This window comes from Watersipora subatra, chromosome 7 (assembly GCF_963576615.1).
Source record: "Watersipora subatra chromosome 7, tzWatSuba1.1, whole genome shotgun sequence".
In the NCBI taxonomy this organism is placed as follows: domain Eukaryota; kingdom Metazoa; phylum Bryozoa; class Gymnolaemata; order Cheilostomatida; family Watersiporidae; genus Watersipora; species Watersipora subatra.
Window position 1 is genome coordinate 15,820,182 of NC_088714.1, and position 21,302 is coordinate 15,841,483.

Below are 21,302 nucleotides of genomic sequence, written 5' to 3' on the forward strand. Positions count from 1 at the left end.
AGGTGACTTTTTGTTGCTTAAAACTTTATTGCTATAGCTAGACAGATGAACAATGACAAATTTTGCAATATAGATGAGAATCACGCTACTATTGAAAAATTGTGTGTTGATCTGTAGCAACAGTTTTTAGTAAAACTATTGCCACAAGCATTATAATTACATTATATGTAATTATAATAATTTCAATACTGACAAATACAATACATCAAGCTTGTGTGGTTGCAACTTTCCCATTCTTTAATGATGCATTTATCTATTATGTTGTTTTCTCTCTTTTATTTCTTCTTGTTTGTCACCTCTCTTTCTTTTACACTCTTTCAATATTTAAAAATTTTTTGAGTTTGTGATCTTTTTTAGTGACTTCATATAGAGTTCAGACAAAAAAGCCTACAAGCGTTTGTCTTGCCATACCTTAACATCTTCACAGTTTTTCCTTAACTACTTTCATATCTACAATTCATATTTCTTACTGTTTCTTTAGGTTTGACATCTTTATGTCTAAAATTTTGTTGAAAAAGCGATTAAATTCTTGACCATTCTTGTTATTTTAAGAACCAAACTCACTCTCCAAACAATTATTTTCAATTTGTTCTACCAATTATAGACTGATCCTAAAAGATTACTTTGTGCTTAAAAAATACAAAAAATGATGAAAAGCGATAAAAATACAACTCAAATGCAGAAAATTATTATTCATAATGTGCTGTATTCTAGTTGTATTTTTAAATAAATTATATTTTATAAACATTTTACCAGTTTTCATTACTATTGACTAACTTTTCTTGTTCCCTATGTCTTTTATTACTAGTAAACTCATTAGATATGGTAAAAGTGTTTAACATATTTCTCTCATCACAGATTTTTGGGACCACATTTAGATATCCATTTTTATACATCTACAAAGCTACAAATTAATCCCATATTATACATTATATGACCTAATTAATATAGAGACAATTTATAAAAAAAATTGGAAAAGATTAAATTTCAAATGAAACTCACTTAAGCATTATGCGGTATGTCAGCTTTTTGTATTGCAATTGCATATTTGTAGTCCTATTGAGCAATAGGTGGAATATCGCTTTACTTTTTTATTCATTCCCCTATTAATTTTCAATGTTCACTGCTTATAGTCTAGACACCTCATTTTTTCTGTTTGAGAGAAATAAATATCAGAAAAAACTACTTTCTAAACCTTTTGCTCGCCGTTTGCACATCTAAACTGAGCAAGGGCAGTCTAACAGCCAAAATATATACCAGCTAATCTTTTTCTAATCTTCCTATACCTTCAGAGTTTTCTACATTCTCATGATAATTGTTTGATCCCCAGTTTTTTCTGACCCTAAAACTTTTAGCATAGTTTCCTTTAGGACTTGTGCTCAAGGCATCAGTATTACGAGCATGCATGTATTTTTAGACTCAGTGCTGTCTCATTTTTCTGTTTGCATTATTATTTATCACTAGAAATTCCCCTGTCATACAGCCCACAACCAAAGTGGTATTGGAAAAAAGAAAGGGTACTGATGGTTGAGAAATGCAATATTAGCAGTCAAATGGCACTGCAGTGCAATAGGAGAACTGCAATGGTAGCCGCAATGGTAGCTGTAATGTACTGGGTGTTATTATGTACAACAAACAGCAATAATGAAAGAAAGGAAAAGATTATATGTTTATATCTCTCCCCTGCAATAGGAGAAATGCAATATTAGAAGTAAAATGGCAAGCTGCTGTGTAATATACACAGTTTGAAAGTTGGTTGTGTTGAATGTAGAATGGTTTTGACAGCGATTTGTAACCAAAGTGAAGAAATGGGTCATGATCACAGAAACCATGGTTAAGTCGGGTGTGTGAGATTTAGAGTTATTTACACTAGCAGAAGGAGAAAATTCTCAGTTACTTTGCAAAAGAAATTTGATTCCAGCTTAATTACAGCAGATTTTATGGTCAATAAACTGAATGCATGTTTACCATTAGTGCGAAAACATAGTTCTGAAAAAACTGGTGTTAAAGTTTGAGAAACGAAAACCAATGCACAATTTTGTTTACATTTCAAAACGTCATAGCAACCAATATCAAGAAGTTGTGATATTTATGTAGATTTTTGTATTTATATGCAAATAATTATGCTGAATTTAAAAATCTAAACAGATTTTAGTTGGTTGTCATAGAAATAGCTGTATATCTATAAAAAGTGAAGGCCTATAACTTAATTTTGCAGATATTAAAAACGGCTTGGCAGTACCGCGATATTGGGCACAGCCGTAGTATTATCAACAAAATCTTTAGAAAAATGATATTTAGCAACATATTGCCCACTATCAGTCAATATATATTTCCATCTTGTGAGTTCGAATGAATATTCTTATAATTAAATCTTATAATAATCTTATGAAATCAGATAATTATTCCTATAATTAAATATTGTAATAATCTTATAAGAATCATTAGAAAAATATCATCGTCATTTCTTTTATACTTTCACTGCTTTAGACACCAGTTGGAATACCAAAGTACTCATTATAAGTGTCCAAAATGTCAGTTATCTTTAAAATCGGCAAAAAAGAAACGATTACTTTTCAGTACTTCTATGTTAATCACAGAAACCTTCGGCAATTTGACAATGCCATATACTGGTGAAATGTGCACGTTTTTTTTTGTGAAATGCGCATGGCTTAATGGTTTTACTCTCTGTCACACGGCTTTATAGGCGTTTTGTTGGCCGGTCTTAATTTTGATTAAAAAAGGCTTGTCAGGTTTTAATGGTGATTTTAAGCCAAATTAATCTGCCTAGTTATGTATTATCCGATCAGGTGGGTAAGTTTTAGGATATTGTCGAGAATTTTCAAAGACTTGGTAATATATTTAAATAGGTTTAAGTGTGTTTTGTATCGTTGTTATACTTAAACGACTCCATACTAAAATAGTTAAATTTGTTGATGAGATTTCGGTTCAAGGGTTTGGGTACGGCGTTGATGAATAATTTTCGGAAGTTGTGTGCGCATATGCATTTATCATAAAACTCTTAAACAATCGCTTCGCTCGTGTTTGGTCGTGGGATTAGCCACAAGTAGCAACTAACATGTCATAAACAAATAAAAAATGATATGTACTAACTATTTCTGGTATGCATTGTTATCAAATGACCAGTAACGTAGTTGCTATGTGAAATAGCTAAGTTTCAGCTTGCTGCGGTGTCATTCAGTATCATATTCAAAACTACTTAGCTTATTGTTTGACAGCTTCTAACCGTTCTGTCTACTGCATAACATCTACATGTAAGTGTTTTGTTTAGTATTCTGAAAGAGACATGTGTTTTAAATTTAACTGTACTGTTCCTAGTTACAACAAGGTTTCTTCAATATATTTTATTATAAGTGAAAATTCTATAAAAAACTAGTTTCTACTTGATATTTTTGTTAAATGTATGTCTACTGTACGTAATGTTAAAACAGACACTTGTTTTTTTCTCTGTACTATACATTGTTCTATTTTTAAACTGCATCAGCTTTCTTAAGTGGTATAAGTATGAGCTTAGGATAGTGCTTTTGATTGTGTTAGACTTTTCAACTCTGGTTGATGATTGGACAAGATTGATGCTTTTTAATCGTTTGTTGTTTGCAATAGTCTTCAACTTCTAACAAAAACTTCAACCACCCAGTAGCTGCTGTAATCGCTGGTGCTATTTTTCTTTCTATTAATGTTTTTACTAAATATCTTTCAACCTATCTAAATTATAATCCGAAGACAGACAATACCAATAGGTTTTCCATGAAATAACTGTTCATTATCATGATCTTCAGTCTGATTTGACTTGTCGATTCTATTTTTAGTACTATCTAGCACGTTCTAGAACAGTCTAGCACCTTATAAGAATCCCTACTGACTGAGTTATCTCTTAAGCTTCCTGTAGGTAGCCAAACTAGCGGTACACTACCACTGCTTGATGGAGCATAAATTTTCAAATATTTCATAGTACATCTTAAAAATAATAGTAAATTAAAACTATCATATCTCAAGGTATAACTGGACACTTGAAGCATAAATGCTATTATGCAAAAACTCAACAAAAAGACAGTTTAATGAGACATGAGTCCAAATATAAAATTCATTCAAGTCAGAAAACAAATAAAAATAGAGACTTGACTTTAAACTAACTCGAACAAACTATGTCGATGGTAACTTGAATAATTGTTTTACAACAAGTAGAAAACTGCTATTGTTCCGAAATTTAAGTTTTAGTCACACTAATACGCAACACTGCAAATCAGTTTGATTCACCACAAAGTACAAAGAGCTGATTTAAAATCCAATGAAGGTATTCAAAACATTAATAAATTGCTTACTCTAGTCAACATCATCTTATTTGGTTTATCAAGCTGCCAAGAAAAACACCAAATCGTACTTTAAATTTTGGGGAAGATGAAAAAAGCACATAGGGATATTTGAGACTCTTGAGAGGATAATTTATCTTTTATTTTATAGACTAAAAGTATAAAGAACGTTTCAGACAAATTATTATTATCAGAAGAAAATGATATTCAGAATCCATGAGAACTATCGATAAACACTGGCAATAAAGATGAAATTTTTTAAAACATTTTAGGCTCTCAGTATTTACATTTTAACGTCGTTGATTATTTATCACCAAAAGAAAATTTTTGCAACCTTCTGATTTTTATGCCAAAAATAAGAAGCAGAATGTTATCTAAATAAATGTATTCACATCACATTGGTCCATAGAAGAAGAGCCCGTCGTTTGTTCCACTTACTTATATACTACCCAATACTGCCCCTAATACTAACTAATCCACTGGCTTTATCTATTCACTTTATTCACTAACCGTAATTGCCGCGACCACCTGCAACTGCTTTGAGCTCAGACACCAATATAGCCTGAGGCCAACAAATCTCATAATTCAACACGGTATAAATTATTTTCTGCTTCAAGAGTTTCTAAAGCTAGGTTTTTTGACAGTTGCACTATTTTTATGATATGTAAAAAATTAAATATCTTCTTTTAATACTTTAATAGAGCAAGTTGAAGTAAACATTGAAATTTACATTGTGAATTCTCTATTTACCCACTTTGAACAAACACAGAACTAGAATATTTAACGCAAAGAAAAAAAGCAAAGAAATTGGCAAACAGTATTAGATATTTGGTCATTTTGTAGTCTTTTTCAAAGTTACCTAACTTTTACAATGTAATGTCATTTGCTATTTTCTCTGTTTTTGCCTTTATTTTACGCTATACATTATAGCTCTCTGGCTGCGGTTTTTTTTTCTGAACCGGCAGTTATCGGATTCCACTAGACTAGTGATTTAAATGTCACGAGTTCAAATACAGTCCAAGGGAGATATTTGGTTGCTATAACTTTATCACTATAACTGGACAGATGAATGACAGACAGATGACAGAAAAACACTCAGATATATATTTAGACTAGCGGAATGTCCGGCGTTGCGCAAGTATTAAAAATCAGTCTATAAGCAGTGATAGTAATGCCACATTTGTAAACTCAGTTAATAAACAATGTCATTTGCATTTAGCCTGGCACATTGCCAATGGCTACATGTAATTCAAGTAAGCTCTTACTAATTCATGGAATGATGTTGCGCTGTAGCGGAGAGCGGTAGCGTATTTGCACCAACATAGCAACATACATCGCCTGATGAAACCATCTCGCATAGCTAAATTGGTAAGGCATTTGCTTGGTGAACGAGAGTTTCCGAGATCAAATCTTCTGCAATAAAGATTCGTCATTCCAATGTTTTAATAGCTACAGCTGGACAAACTGAACTATAGACAGCCTTTGAGAAATATATATATATAAAGATTGTTGCAAATGGGATACAAATCCTCACACAGTTATTACTTAAAAATATTCCTTCTGGTCCAAGTGTACGTGTTGTAAGAACTCACACAAAATAGGTATAAATTCTATCCCTCCTAGTGTTTCCAACACAACTTAGGTTATACACTCTCAGTTGCATGTTTTCAATTTTTCAATGATGAAAAGCGGCATCTGCTTTACTTGTTGCTAGCAGAGGTAGTAAGGTTTGTAAGAAAATTGCTGAAATGTAAATGTTCTTGTGATTTTGACTAGACATGTCCAAGATCAGTGACAAAGCAACTTTGATGACTGAAGACACGCCCAGTTGTAGAGAGTGTCTCAAGATTGGATGCCAACCCGGTTGCCACCAGTGAAATTCTCTGGTATCTTAACTCTAACCTTCATATTCTGTAGAAACAAAAGGTATTCATAATAATTGTCTTAAATAGTGTGAGTTCATATGAAACATTATCATTAACCTCTGTAGGAAGGATAATACAAGCAGCTGATCATGTGAAGCACGTGGCAGCACTAATGAGATACCCCTGCCTCCATGTAAGACTGATCCTACAAACCCTAAACAAACTTCTTCTGTAGTGTCATTATATTGTACTGAAAGGTTGGTCTCTACCTTCCTCCTTACAGGCTCTGGCTAGGTTATCTATCTTAACTACATTCATGTGTTATAGTAGTTTCTAAGTTCAAATAACTAGCATCAACAAAATCAATTGGCTACAAAGTATTTTCTGTATCTCTTCACTTCAGGCTGATTATAGCAACAGACATAAATTATGAGGTCTTACACCTAAAGCATCCCATTGGCATCAGATGGTGACTAGAGCAATCTCTATGGCACAGGCCATATTTATGTCTTGCAATCACTAGATATGTCTCCATGACACAGATTATTGGCATTTGGAGTTGTGCACACGTTGATTATAGCCACAGACATGAATTATGAGGTCTTACACCTAAAGCATCCCGTTTGCATCAGATGGTGACTAGAGCAATCTCTATGGCACAGGCCATATTTATGTCTTGCAATCACTACATGTTTCCATGACACAGATTATTGGCATTTGGAGTTGTGCACACGTTGAGTTACCATGCAATGTGTTTTAATGGACATGCGCATGATGCGGATTAATGCAGACGCTTTTTTAAAAAGATGAGGATTTCTATGCCAGAGGTCATAGCAATGCATTCGAAATTTAGTAAACCAAAATAAGAATGCCTGACATGTGGAAAATGTTTACAATGGAATAGCTTCATGTTCCATCTCCATTTTTTGTAAGCATAAAACATTCGGTAAAAATTTGTGAATAATAAAACTCACTTGACTTGTGGATTTTCCCATCCATCTTGCAGATAACCCAAAGTTGCGGATTAACCACATCGTGGAAGCATAGTGAATGAAATGATTTGCGGCAGTTTAATTGAGGAACCAACAGGCTGTGATAATGTACATGTACATATCCAGATAGTTTATTCGCATTAAACCATAAAAAACATAAATATACATAAATTTATTTATATCATATAATGATTGCCTATAAGGAAGAATAATAAATAGATTTAATCGACCAGAAAACTTAGCACCTGACTGCAGGAAATGGCGATACAATAGTAGTTGTAGCTGTCTTGCGCTGTCTCAAGTCGCCAGACATGTGAGGAGCTACAGCGGAGGAATCGGAAAGGTTAGCCCTGCAACAAACAGTTTGAAATTAACAACTAAACTAACAGTATATCAACACATGATAATGAGCAATTCAAAAGACTACAAACAAGCACACCGCTGGTCGTGATGGCAAATATGTACATGTACTTTCTAGGCATCAAACAACTTTCACAGCCAGCTGGGATGTGCCTGTTTGACAGAATTTCAGAATATATAAACATTAAATATTAATATATGCCAAAAATTAAATGTTTATATTTTCTGAACATTAAAGGTTTATATATTTTGAAAACTAAATGTTTACTCATTCTATAAATTAAATGCTTACATATTCTGAAAATTAAATGTTTATATATTCTGAAAATTAAATTTTATATATTCTAAGAATTAAATGTTTACATACTCCGAAGACTGAATGTTTATATATTCAGCAATTTTTACTGCACTCAATTTTTGTTGTTAATATTTCAAAGCTGCAGAGCCTTCTACTAAGGCTTGGGCTACTCTTTTATGTGAGAAGGCTAGGAAAGATTACTTAGTAATAGGAGCGTGCATTTAATATCCAACACAGCTAAATGGAGGTATTATGAGCTTTATTGCTTTTACAAAAAGCTGAACCATGCTGGAGGTGAGACGAGGAGAATTGCTAGACGTCAGTACTAGCATTAGCCTTGCAACAAAAGTTTGCAAAGCGAACTGGAGACATCAGATACTACGGTAACATTTTGGCCTTGACACTTAAAAAAACCAAATTTGATTATAGCCCTGTAATATAAACTGTATATTTTTAGGCATTTTTAATAATTTTGCTTAAATAGGTTTTCATTTAAAATGAAATGTATCCACTCAATTACCTTGAGCTAATACATTTCATTTAAATGTATTAGCTCAAGGCAATTGATGTTTTATTTCTGCTGAACTATTTTTGATGTCGCAGACTCTCAGATATTTAACTAGCCAGATATAAAAAATTGCAGGAAAATTATTAAGCACTCCATATACACAGCATACACCTATACAGCCACTGCATCAGTGGCCACGAACTCGCCTAATAATTCACTTGATTTTTCTCTGGTGTTTAAACTTTTAAGCGCTACTACCTTTGTTATAATAGCTCAGCATTATTAATAAGAGGTGTGTAAGTAGTCAATGATCAGTGAATCAGCTATAGTACACACGTACTCAGTACAGTTCAGTATCACTGTGAGAGATCATCATGTGAGCCGATAAAGCACAATGAATAAGTATTTGCACAATTATTTTGCACTGCAGGAAAGCGGTTAATTGTTAAGGATGGCAGATTGTTAGTTGAGGAAGTGGTTGATGCGTTGGCCTACCAAACTGAAGGTTAGGAGTTCGAATCCTGTATTATGAAATCTTTTTTCCCAACCGAAAACCATAACCTTGGACAGATAGACATGGCTCATGGCAAGGATTGACACAAGGTTAACAATTCAAAATTCTTCATTACTCATATGCCAAATATATTAGGCTAGTGCGAGTCTATTTCGTTTTCATAGAAAACAGGCTAAAAAATTGTTCATGTTTATAGAAAAAATAGCTCTATGACATTTGCAAGGCCCTCTTAAATATTATGAAGATATTATGTCACCTGCTAGCAGACCATACCCTAGCACTCCATGTAGCAACCGACCGTGAAAAGTTACTGCCACGTTTACACTAGCAAACAACCTCTTATTTGATGTCAGTCGAGGTACATGGTTAAGCGATTTGAAGCGAAAATTCCTACAGCCCCTATTTCAACAGACAGCATCAGACACAAGTTTTATTTTATCCTTATTGGCTGTCATGACTCATGGTAACAAACTAAATCTAGATAAGAAGTCAAAGCTGAACAACTTTATTTAAATGCTGACAATTAATTAAGTTTTTTGAATGATCGATCAGCCAATCAAGTTTTCCGATAACTCTGACCAATTATCGACAGAGGTTTCAGCGACTAAGCCAATCAGAACATTGAGGTACAAAATAACCTGATCATCTGCTGCGTCTCAAAAACCATCTGCCTGGGACTAAGGCTTTTAGTGGTGGTTGAGTTGAAAGGGTAAATCTTGTGGAATCCTCCAACTACTGCTCTGGAACCAACTTCTGAAAAAGACACACAGCGATATCGACAAAACCAATCCATCCCTATTTTTCGGCAGATCTATCAGGGTTGTACATCTACAATTTGGAACTACATTTATCAAATGCGCTATACTCAGGTTAGTACACTAAAGCACGCAGATGCATTGTTTAAAGATTCAGTACTTTATACACAAAGCGTCCGTCATTTAAGCTTCCAGAACGTAGTTCTACATCTGTTGTGAAACAGCCCTGCAGATTGTCATGCCATTGAAGCTTACAATCCCTATCTGAGTCTGATTATTCTCAACAATATTGGTTTCATGTAACGAATACACTAGCAGCTAATAAATTTTCCCAAACAATGAAAAACAGCTCTGTAATGCAAACTCTCTGATGCCGTCAGTCGAGGTCACTAAGACTATCTATGATCGCATTCAATCGAAATGGTGAAGTGATTTCTGGCTTTTGCTGAACCAGATTGACACTTTCGACAGGAAGGAAATGGTATCCAGCAGGCAAGAACAGGATGAGACATACAAGCATTTTCATCCTGTTGCAGCGGCTGGCCAATAAATAGGTTTGTTTATCCCTACCCTCTAAATGCTACCATAGTGCAACACTGGAATACCCTAGGACACTTATATTTCGCTAGTATTTAGTTTCGTGAGTACCATACAGAGTAAAATTTCGCAGCAACTTAATTTCGCAGCTCTGATGAGTGCGAAAATATAGTGATGTGAAAATAAATGCAGTGGAACAAACATAATTAAATTTCTCAGGTTCAGTTCACCGATAAAAAAAATTTCAATTTGCGCCTAGTTTGTAATTGTGAACCGCAGGTAGGATGGTGTGGGCAAGGTCGATAATGCAATTTGATCGCTTGCTGCCATTTGTTTCTTGGACTATCAACAGGCCCGTATTCTCTGGGGCGGCTGGCCGGCTGATTCGCCCCAACTTTTTGGCAATTTTTCACGGCTAAGTACAGTCAAACTCGGATAACTCGCCCTCGGATAAAATGTAACATTTCATCTCAAACACAAGGTTAACTAGAACGGATTTGTTTGGTCAGTTCCAACGCACTGATAAATTGCTTCAGATAACTCGACCTCAACATCATTTATTCGAAAAGTTATTTGCCCAACGGCCATGGACACGGTTTTTATCGCTGTAGAATATCCCTTCATTCCAAGCCATAGAGACAAACATCAACTTTTAGTAGTTCTTAGGCGTCATTATTATCATCATTAGCGGCAAAATATTCTTGTTAACGACTTTTATAAAGGTTTACAAAAGATCAAGTTTTACCAAACACCCGCTTGGCCATGTCCCATCAAAAGCGTAAAATCTCCGAATGAACTTAAAATAAAATCCGCAAAATTGATCTTTGTTAAAACGCTCAAAAGAAAAAGATGTCTTTTTTCTGAGCGTTTGAACTGCGATCAAGTTTTGCCTATTTTAATTTAAAAACGTCTCGTCAGTCACATCACCTAAACAAAACAAATCTCAAAAAATAGAAAAATGTTGATACTTTCTGATAAAATTTTTTAAAACTTCACATGAGAGGCCCGGCTGAGGCCCTACATGAGAGAAACCTGTTGGGGGCTTACACCGCCCCCCTCCACACCCTAGGTGTTCATAACTAGTTGCCTAGCATTAGCCACCCCAACTTGCAACCAGTGAATACAGGCTTGACTATCAATGAACAAAGCTATTAAATTTCGCGTTTTCACTCATTCATTATGATAGTTTGGTTTCGCGCATGAAATTTTCGCGAAAGGATGACTCCGCGAAAACGCGAAAGTTAGATGAGGCGATGAGGTTAGATGATACATAAGTGTCCTAGGGTAGGGTAGTGCAGTGATGTTGTCTTCAGTTCTGTAAGGATGTACAATTCACCCTCCCCATTTGTATGAGGATTGACAGTTTAGTCTCTGTCGGTCTGATCAATGTACAGGTGGTACTGGATTACATGTATTACTGGTAGCAGGTTCTTATAGCCTCACCTCACCTGACCTTCACTACTGACAAGGATTCAAGGCTATGAAATAGCAATAGACCACAAAAGATATTAACCAGACAGAAAAGATAAAGGCAATTTAAGATGTATGAAAGCTCACGGACTTTTATCCCCTAACGAAGTGATAACAGGCCAATCAAAGGCAAAAGGCTTTAGAGTTTGAACTCGAAGAGTCAAACTAACTGAATTTTCATGTGGTACTGAGGCTACCTACTTGTTTGCGTTTTAGTTTGGCCGAGTTTTTGGATCTTGAGAGTTTCAGAATTCTGCCTCCAAGGCTTGTTATAGCACTTGAGTCTGGCGTGTGACTGGGTGGAGTGGTGACTGCTAGGTGGCTTCTGCTCCCACTTTCCATGCAGTCTGTTGTATGTCCCATTGACTGTAAGAGTGGCAATAAAAGCTTGTAATGCGTAGTTCTAGAGCTTTAGTGATTGGGACAGTGTTGATAGTGAGCCCGTACTTTATTATAATAGACAATGATGCAATGTGAGGCGTGTAGCCGGCAGTTTTGTCTGCATGTTAGGAGTTCTGTGAACTGTTACTTTTATTCTCTCTTATAGTACGACTTTAAGAATAGGAAGAGTAATAAAACATAAAAATAAAACATAATTAAAACATATAAAGAAGAAATAAAACATATTTCTTCAAAAACCATCAGCTGATTCTCAAATCTGGTTTATCTACTTAATGCACAGCCAGCCAATCGGTTAGCCTTATTTTCAGGGAACTCCATTCTAAAAACAAATACATGTATGGGACCAGGTACTACTTCAATATCGGTGTGAGAATGCTATGAACATAGCTAAAATCATCAATACTAAAGCATCTGTTGCCATCAAACAAACAAAGAGTCTGCTTAAAAAACATTAGAGAGATCCTGGCAAAAAACTACAAAAACACCCAGGTTTGAAGCTTAATTTGTTATATACAAACAGTTCCCTGATACTAGACAGTATTAACAATTTTCCATCGACTGTGAAAGTACTTAGAATAGCGCAATTCCTTGTAAACTGAGTATCATTTTGAAGCTTCAAACTTGCAAAAAAAACTCAGTAAAAATAAAAACTCAAATAGAGTACATACTTTTTCCCACTCTCTAAAAGAAGGAATGTTTTAGAGGTAACTGAAGAAACATAATGGTTGATGCACAGCTATTCTGATAAAGTGTGTATACTTGTTATAAATAATTAAAAAAAAAAAAAAAAATTTTAGTGTTACAAAAAATGTCAATCAGTGTGTCTTTAGAAAATAGTGTTCTGTCAGCAGCCATTTTTCATTTCTCGGTCGGTTAGAAGTGCCCTTGATATTTCAATGAAGTAAATTGTCAAGAAGTATTGTCCAAAAAGAAATTGTTCAATCAACTTGAAACTTCAGAATGATACTGAAATCATATTTCGTACAGAGCGAGCAAAATTTTCTACTTTATATATATACTTCACAAAGCATGTGTGTAGATCTGTGTGTCATTCCGGCTATAGCCATTAAAATCTCGAAATAAAGAATCCATACCAAAAAAGATTTGATCTCGGACCCTACCATTCACCAGTCCGACACCCTACCCAATGGCCACAGAGAATGAGTTGTTAACAGGCTGATATTAGTCGCTATATGAGCGCACATACTCATTGGTATGTTGGGTATGCATCATATTAAGGTAATATAGTGCGACATTATTCTAAACCTCGTGGTGAAAAAATGCTAATGGTAAACAGCTAAGCTAGATATTTATAGATAGTAGACTATAGCTGACATTTTATGAGAGTTTTGCCAAATTGCCATGTAACATTCACACAAACTTGATAGACTATACGCATAAGCCCTGTAAACGGATATACCATGAAATCTCTATTTGAGTGCTACCTTTATTTGAATGCCACCTCTAATAGAACACCACAATAGAGGAAGGGTTGAAAATACAGCGCCGCCCTTAAATTGAACGCCACCTTTAATAATCCGCGACTTTGACATTAACTATGTTTGATCTTCATGAACTCATAATAAAAAGTGATCAGAGAAAAATTCTTCACAAAATTACACTAACGACTAAATTACCTCAATAACTATTAATTCTTTTTGTTGTTGTTGTCGTAGTTGCCATGGTTTTGGTGAAAATGTGCCTAAGATCAATAGCCAGAATCATCATAGCTATACACTGATTCGACGTCACTGGAGTTATAAATTCAACCAACTCTCTTCAGATTGGTCCATTAAGTTTTTCACAACTTTACCAGAATACTTTACAACATTTTGATAAATGATGAGGATACTCTTCAGTATTAGCGTACGATGTAACAACAGCCATTATTATGGCGTATCAAAGTCCATTTTCTAACTCCAAATTCTTTTGGTTTTTTCCTCAGAACTTTGAAAAGAGCCCTATCAAAATAAGTAATAAGTGTATCAGTCTATGTTTTACTCAGAGTAGTTCCTTGTTTGACTGGGGCTGATACTTCGACGTATATGAAAACTTGTTTAGCAATAATGCTGATGCCGAGGGCATCAACATTGCTCTGCTCAAGAGACTCAAAATATAGGTGACATTATTATCGCTTTGCCCGAAAAAGGGTTAAATTTATCTTCCCCAAACTTTGACCAGCTAATCAAAAAATAAATCCCAACCCTCTTCTTGACCAATACATCTAATAAAACGCCACTATCACGGAAAGTTTGAAAAATACAGCGGCATGACGCTCAAATAGAGGTTTTAAAGTATTTTGGTAGTGCAGACAACTACATTTCCAAAACCCTTGAATAGAATTAAAAACTTGATTAAAGGTTGACTTGCAAAAAAATTCACATTACAGTTATTTGGTATCAAAACATTCACCATGTCTTACTCTGTTGTGTTGTAGGTGCAAAATATGTGGAAATGTAATTACCAGCTCTTAAAAGCTCAAAAACGAAAAGCCGCCGTAGATTGGAATCTGTTTATTTATCTGACGTAGTCATTCCAGTTTGGTTATCGTCTTGTCACGTATGTTCTCACGTGAATTGAAAGGCCAATAAAAAGCTCAATATAAAACTTATCGTAGCACTAGTTTATGACAAACACTTCGGGTTTTACCGAAGACCCCGTATCAAATATAGATGCTCGCTACTTTACAGTTTTCTTTCGGCATTATTCAATCATCAAGTCGTAATCTGATCACGTGACCCAATACTTCGCAAATAATTTTTGCAGCTCTTTTTGATTATCACAGGTAACCAACAGGCTCATCATGATTATCAGACAATGATATATACTCCTTCGAGGTAAGGTTAAAAGGTTTAACGATTTTTTACGGTAAGTTATAAGATATCAGTGCTAAAAGTGACAGCATTACAATGACAATAAAACAGACGCGTAAAAACAATAGACATGGTTTTATTGAATGCGTGAAGTATATTTGTGAAAATATTTCGACGAATGAGGTTGCATGAAAGTGTAAACAAAAACCATCCTGTAACAACTACGTCCCATTTGAGCCATTTTGGAAAGCGAATCCAAACTACGGCGGCCTCGTGTGGCTGCGATTAACTGTTCGTTTTTGAGCTTTTAAGAGCTTGTAATCACATTTCCATATATTTTGCACCTGCAACACAACAGAGTAAGACATGGTGAATCTTATGATATCAAATAACTGTAATGTGAATTTTGTTGCAAGTCAACCTGTAAATAAATATTAAATTGTGATGACGAGAAACACCTACAGCCTAGAACTTAGTTAATAGGACGCACCTGTGGTGGAAGAGCTGACCAGACTAGCCGGGAGTGTATTAATTTGACTTAGACTACATGACAGTATATTGCTGGGCTGGCAGCTTTCTTCTGCTTCATCGTCAGTGTGATAAGCCTCCGAAGTGTCATTGGCTGACATGCAAAACCTCTTCTTCATCTGCTGTCCATATATAACTATGATAAGCTATGATATTAACTATGACCTTGCACAGAATTTTAGTAGATTTTACCAGAAAGTATCAGTAGTTTTCAATCATTTGAGATTGTCTTTGATGTTTGAGAGGATCATGACTGCCAGGATGTTTCAAGATTAAAACCGACAAAACTTGATCGCGAGTAAAATGCTAAAATCAAGCGCAAGCGTGACTACGATGTCTATCATTGCCAAGAGACTGAAAAAATAGAGATGCGCAACTTTGCAACTTCGAAACACAATAGCCGATATTAATATCAATAAGCCGAAAACATCATCACTAGTTGTGTGGCTGCCTGTCGTTCTCGATATTTATAATGAAACAGACAGGCGGCCACGCGACTCATGTCATTTCGACACGTAGTTTTTCTGAGCATTTAACTGTGTGTAAGTTTTGTCGATTTTAATCTTGAAACATCTTGACAATCAGATCACCTCCAATATACAACACAATCACAAATGATATAAAAATACTGATACTTTCTGGTAAAATCTACTAACATTTAGGGTAAGTTCATCTTGAAATAAAGAGAATAAAACATGACTGCTTCTGACTAACAATCACAGTGGCTGGTTTGCTCAACTAAAATGAATTCTAAAACTTACAGCATTGATTTTAGGAAGCATGGTCACCATAGACTGAGGCCTCAAGCTTAAAGATTTGCTAAAAGGCTGTTGAGATGTAGACTGTTTACGGGTGGTCCGGTAGCTACCCTGACACTGCGGGTGTAAACCATCTCTGCCTTGCAAAGAATCATCAGATTCAAACTCCATGAGATCGATAAGATCAGAGAGCATATTCTTCTTGACACCATCAGCGGGACAGTCAGTGTTGAGAGATGGTGAAAAGTTCACCTCTAGTAACCAAGGCTTCAAGTCCTTATCGATAAGGATATCAAAGCCGTAAAGTTCAAAGCAGTTATTAACCTTAGGAACCTCAGATATTTGTGGAATTAGGGTGAGATTAACTATAGCGATGATCTTCCACCACAGATCTCTGTCATTAACATGACGTTGGTGTAGGTAATGTCTGAGCTGCTTAACAGTCCACTTGCTTCCTTGACCGATACCAGCCTTGTCGACGTGGTAGGACGAAGAATGTTTGTTAATAGACGTGTTCGTTAGGTGAGCATAGATGTTACCAAGAGATGAGAGATCGTATTTTTCGCAAGAGAAACGCGCGATTCCATCGTTGTAGAGGTGAACGATGAGAGGATGATAGCTTGTGACCACCGCATAAAGTCGTATATCAAACTTATAGCCGTGTATAAGGAAAGGACTAGTAATGTATTGCTGGACGATAGTGTTGGTGTCGTACTGAAGCTCTGATAATTCTCGGATGATGGAGATTCCTCTGCCTCTAGACATGTCAGCTGGCTTGCAGATCCAGCAGGAGCCTTCTACAAGCAATCACTTTAAATACTTGCTACCTACTGGCTGGCAGTTTTAATCAATCTGAGTTTTTGTTGGAAATTTCATATCAGCCCAGTTCACTCTTCACATGTTTCTAACAGTTCAATTCAGTCTTCACATGTTTCTGTTAGAGAATAGCCTATATATACCAAATATCTGTTATGGCAGTACTACACTTAAACCTCTACATGCAAATTTAATCCATTCCAAATTTTCTTTTGTAAACTAAAATCGGTGTATGTTAGAGCAAATATTATTATCAGACTACATTGTATTTCAGTTAATTCGTTCCACAGCTCCAAACCTAAAGATAAATAATTCAGGCAACTATATATAGCATTAAGCGAGTACATTATACAAAACTATTTAAAAACTGAACATGAAAAAAATGACATATAGGTAAAAAAACTAAACTCATGATAAATAATAACAGGGATTCATAATTATGTCACTTTTTAGCTTAAAGGCAGACGATAGAAGAGATAGATGGTGCCCAGGTAGAGGTGATGAGTAAGATATGGAGTTGCCTTACCTTTGACTACATAAACTTTAAACTAGCATAACTTATTTAAATATTTTGTTTTTAAATTTAATATTTTTACGTTTTATCTAAAGTTGATTATTACATTCAGTTTTTCACTTTTACTTCTTTCAGTATTTTTCCGTTGCATCATTTTTTTCTGACTACAAGAGTGCTTCATAGATTTTTTCAACAATAGATTCAAAATAATTTTGAATTTTTCTTTCAACATCACTTTTTGTTCAACGTTTAACTAGAGGCTACTCAGCAAAAACATCTTCTCCTGCGTCTCCGACTATTATCACATCATGCCATACCAATTGCCAGCCTAGGTTACAAGCCTTTCAAAACACAACCACATTAAAAAGGGCTTTACAAGTAAGAAAAATTAATCAATAACATAACCAACTTAAAAAAGTTGGTCATTGAAATTGGAATAAAGTGAAATCAGCAAACAAACATCGAAACTATAAGCTTTTATATGACTGCCTTGCGTGTATCAATAGAACTAGAGGTCTCAAAAGGCCCGCAGGAAGGGATATTCAAGGAATAATAAAGCATTACATAATAAAAGGGTTCAGTAAATATGACAAACGGTGTATGAAAGGCTATGAGGTTATCCAGTATAGGAGCGCGGACAGCGTACCAGTTTAATTCAAATAAGAATGCGCAACCCGCAACACTGATCAGCTGTAATACATGGAAACTATTCATTTATATTCTACGTTGAGCATCATTTACTGAAGTAGGCCATGAACTAAACTTGATAAATAATGATAAGATGATAAATATTCTAGATATAGGTATACTGAAAAGGTCGAAAAGCAATACACTGGCATCCTCAAATATCTTTCTAGTAACACCTGATAAAATTATATACGGTATGCAGTTTTAGTCAGCAGCCAGAATGGAGAGGTCATGGTGAACAAGCTGAAATCCATTGGCTGAATTTTGGGTCTCACTAAAGATCATTGGTGGATCGGAAAAATAATGAAATAATAAACTTTCCGTTTATTTTCCTTTTCGTGATACCAACATAAAAGCGCACATTCATCCCCTCAGGTGGTATTTTGACCAAATGTAATAACTGCATAGAACACATAGGCCTAACATCCTGCCAATATCCTGATGGTCTGATTGAAATGAATTCTCTTTTATAACTGCAAAACTAAGTTAATTGTTCATTCGAGTACTATTGGATACACTTGCGTCATCTTTTTACATGATTAAAATGAGTGGATAGTTTCAACAGAATTCTCATCACTTGTCAAACTAAGCTAAAGAACTTGAAATTTAAATATTTTAGTTGCTATTGTTGGTACCATTAGAACATTTTATAATGTTTTCACTTTTTTTATAATTCTTCGTCAGCTCTTTTGACTTCCATTTACAAACAGAGCTGGAATATTTCTAGGAATTTTAGACACTGAATTATGAAAACAATTTTACGTGTCAATAAAAATATTTGCTGCTGATCTGTGTAAAGGTTTGACATGAGGAGGAACTAAACAGGTGCCTAGAAAGCTATAGTTATGACTTACTTGAGCCCTTATCCGCCAGTCTAATACACTCTTGAGTGAATTTTCTATAATCGTTAGGAAGGATAAAGGAGAGAGGTGCAAAGTTATAAGCTGACCCGTGAAGGGCTTGCTGCAGCTTGAGAAGTCGAGCGAGGCAATCTTTCCTAGTTATGCCTGCAAACAAACAGTTGATGGGTGAAAGCAATACGATGTCATAATAAAATATAGAGTCAACTCAATTATCTTTCAATTTGCACAAAAATATTACAAAATTAAAGCATAATCTCTTGCCTGTTATTCGTATACTGTCTAGTTAAATTTACATGTATGTACAAACATTGACAAGGTGCTGCCTAGTTATATTTACATATTTACAAACAATGACAAGGTGCCAGATAATCACCATTTAACAGCAAGTACATGACACTTGATAAAGTGTTTGCAAATTTCTGCGTGACACGAAATGTGTGTCCACAGACTTCTATGTAGCACATGCAACGAGTGGGTACAAATTTTATATAAATAAATTGTTACAGTACCCTATGAGTTGAGAGACTCGAAGCCAAAATGGTAGCCTACATTGATTTAGTTGTTAGAGGAGGTAGAAGAGTTGGACTCCTTTTATGAAAATGACTAGGTAGAATTGATTTAACAGTTAGTTACATTGTAGAAAGGTCAAAATATGAAAACTGGGTTTAAAAGTTGTACTTCCTAAGTTAAAATGGTCCCGAAGGTTTTGATGTTTAGAAAAAGGTTAAGCCAAAAGTTTTGAACCAAACACAAGACCAATTTGGTTCCGTGAGGTTCCGTGAGTTTGATAATTTATTATAAGAGATGCAGTTGCTTTTCATGCCTTCACTACGAACCTATGAGCATCATAAATTTAGCAACAAATGAATCGCCTGAACACAGATGGAAATAGTCAAAAATGATGTCACTCTATCAAGATGGCAAAGCTCTTCGGGTTTGCTTAACTATTATTTATCTCTAAAAACACTATTTTTACTAATCTGTTTCGTTATTGTTTATTTGATGAGAATGCCCTTTGATTTGTACTCCGACAGTTGTTCACCAAAACCTTTGGATATTTTAGTTGAGATATGCCCACTTTTACTGACTGACTCCCGTAATCATTCCTTAAAATTCAACCCATTTAATGAAAGTTCATCAAACACCGAAGTTCAGCCATCGCCTACACACATGTCGCGAGTGAGAGATGATGGTTAAGTGTCATTTTAAGGATGCCAACTCTAGTAATTAAGGGATAACCTTTGAGTCACCTGTAGTCTTAGGACAGTGGTTGACTCTCTGCCAAGAATGAAGCTGGTTATAGTCTGAGGTTTTAAACCGTGAAGTCTTCCACCAGACATTCCACTGTAGATCATTATGCACTTCCTCGTCATATTCCGTCCAACCTTTTTCATTAAAAACCTGCAAAAAACGATGAGATCGCCTTCCATCAAAAACACGATTCTGACAAGTACAATGTATATCGCCCTTGAGCATTCAAAAGCTCACTGCCAAATTGAATGAATGGTACATCACATCTTATCATCCAAGCCATCTTATTTTTGCATTCAATTCTAAACTAACGCATTTAAGTTGTCACTCATTGTGCCTCCTTTTTGGTCCTCACTGATATTTGCTAGTCTCATATTAGCAATATAATCTATGACCATTACTTGCATAAAATGTCAATCCCTTATCACATATCATTGGTTCAAGTACAATCTATTTACAAAAAACTTTGATCATCTGCAGAGAAATTTAGTTGGACGTTATATGCGTCATGATTTCAGTTATTTTGTTCATTTAAATGCTAATTACCTCTTTCAGCACCTCCGGTCCACTACCATCGTCATTTAAACGATATATTAAGCTTGATGATGCCTCTAAACTATTGGACTCGTCTCCCATGAGTACATTTCACAGTCTAGTAACTTTCTCTTGTATGTCAAATTTTTCAGAGTTCTGTGGTCTTCTAGAAAGTCACCCTACAATAAAATATATGCCAATAACTAAGGAATACTGACAGTTTTTAGTAGCCAGCAAATATTCCCAGACATAAGCAGACATCTAAGACAACTAAGCTGTGGTGGTATCATCTAAAATTTGGCAGCAAACAAATTGGCAAGAGCTGTGTAAAATAGTTTTATCTTAATGCTTTGCAAATATTACTGGTTTATGTTTTTGAATGTCTAAGTGCATGACAGTTGGCTTGTGTCTGCTTCGAGTCAAACCTAAGTAGGTCGCTTGTTGGTTGAATACCTAAATAGCATTTGCCACCTAAAAATTCTGTATGAGCAAGCAAATAAATGTGC

The 21,302-nt window shown here is 35.2% G+C and overlaps 1 protein-coding gene across 1 annotated transcript; it reads right to left on the reverse strand.

The window, feature by feature from the left end:
- Positions 1–7,426: 7,426 nt before the first annotated feature.
- On the reverse strand, positions 7,427–20,928 carry LOC137400465 (probable tubulin polyglutamylase TTLL2). The gene is made up of 8 exons (XM_068086789.1): positions 20,809–20,928; positions 20,262–20,412; positions 19,003–19,155; positions 16,135–16,928; positions 15,336–15,495; positions 11,832–11,996; positions 9,507–9,621; positions 7,427–7,538 (listed from the first exon to the last, which is right to left on the reverse strand). Exons 1-8 carry the CDS (start codon positions 20,896–20,898, stop codon positions 7,427–7,429), a joined length of 1,740 nt encoding a protein of 579 aa, XP_067942890.1. The 5' UTR covers positions 20,899–20,928.
- Positions 20,929–21,302: the final 374 nt, after the last annotated feature.

What these genes read in the sequence shown, in the direction of transcription:
- LOC137400465 (XM_068086789.1), bottom strand. Translation starts at nt 20,898, where the DNA reads ATGGGAGACGAGTCCAATAGTTTAGAGGCATCATCAAGCTTAATATAT. An exon ending in GACCGGAGGTGCTGAAAGAG is followed by an intron (nt 20,413 to 20,808) that starts GTAATTAGCATT and finishes CGTTTTTTGCAG; the next exon opens with GTTTTTAATGAAAAAGGTTG. An exon ending in ACTGGCGGATAAGGGCTCAA is followed by an intron (nt 16,929 to 19,002) that starts GTAAGTCATAAC and finishes GATTGCTTGTAG; the next exon opens with AAGGCTCCTGCTGGATCTGC.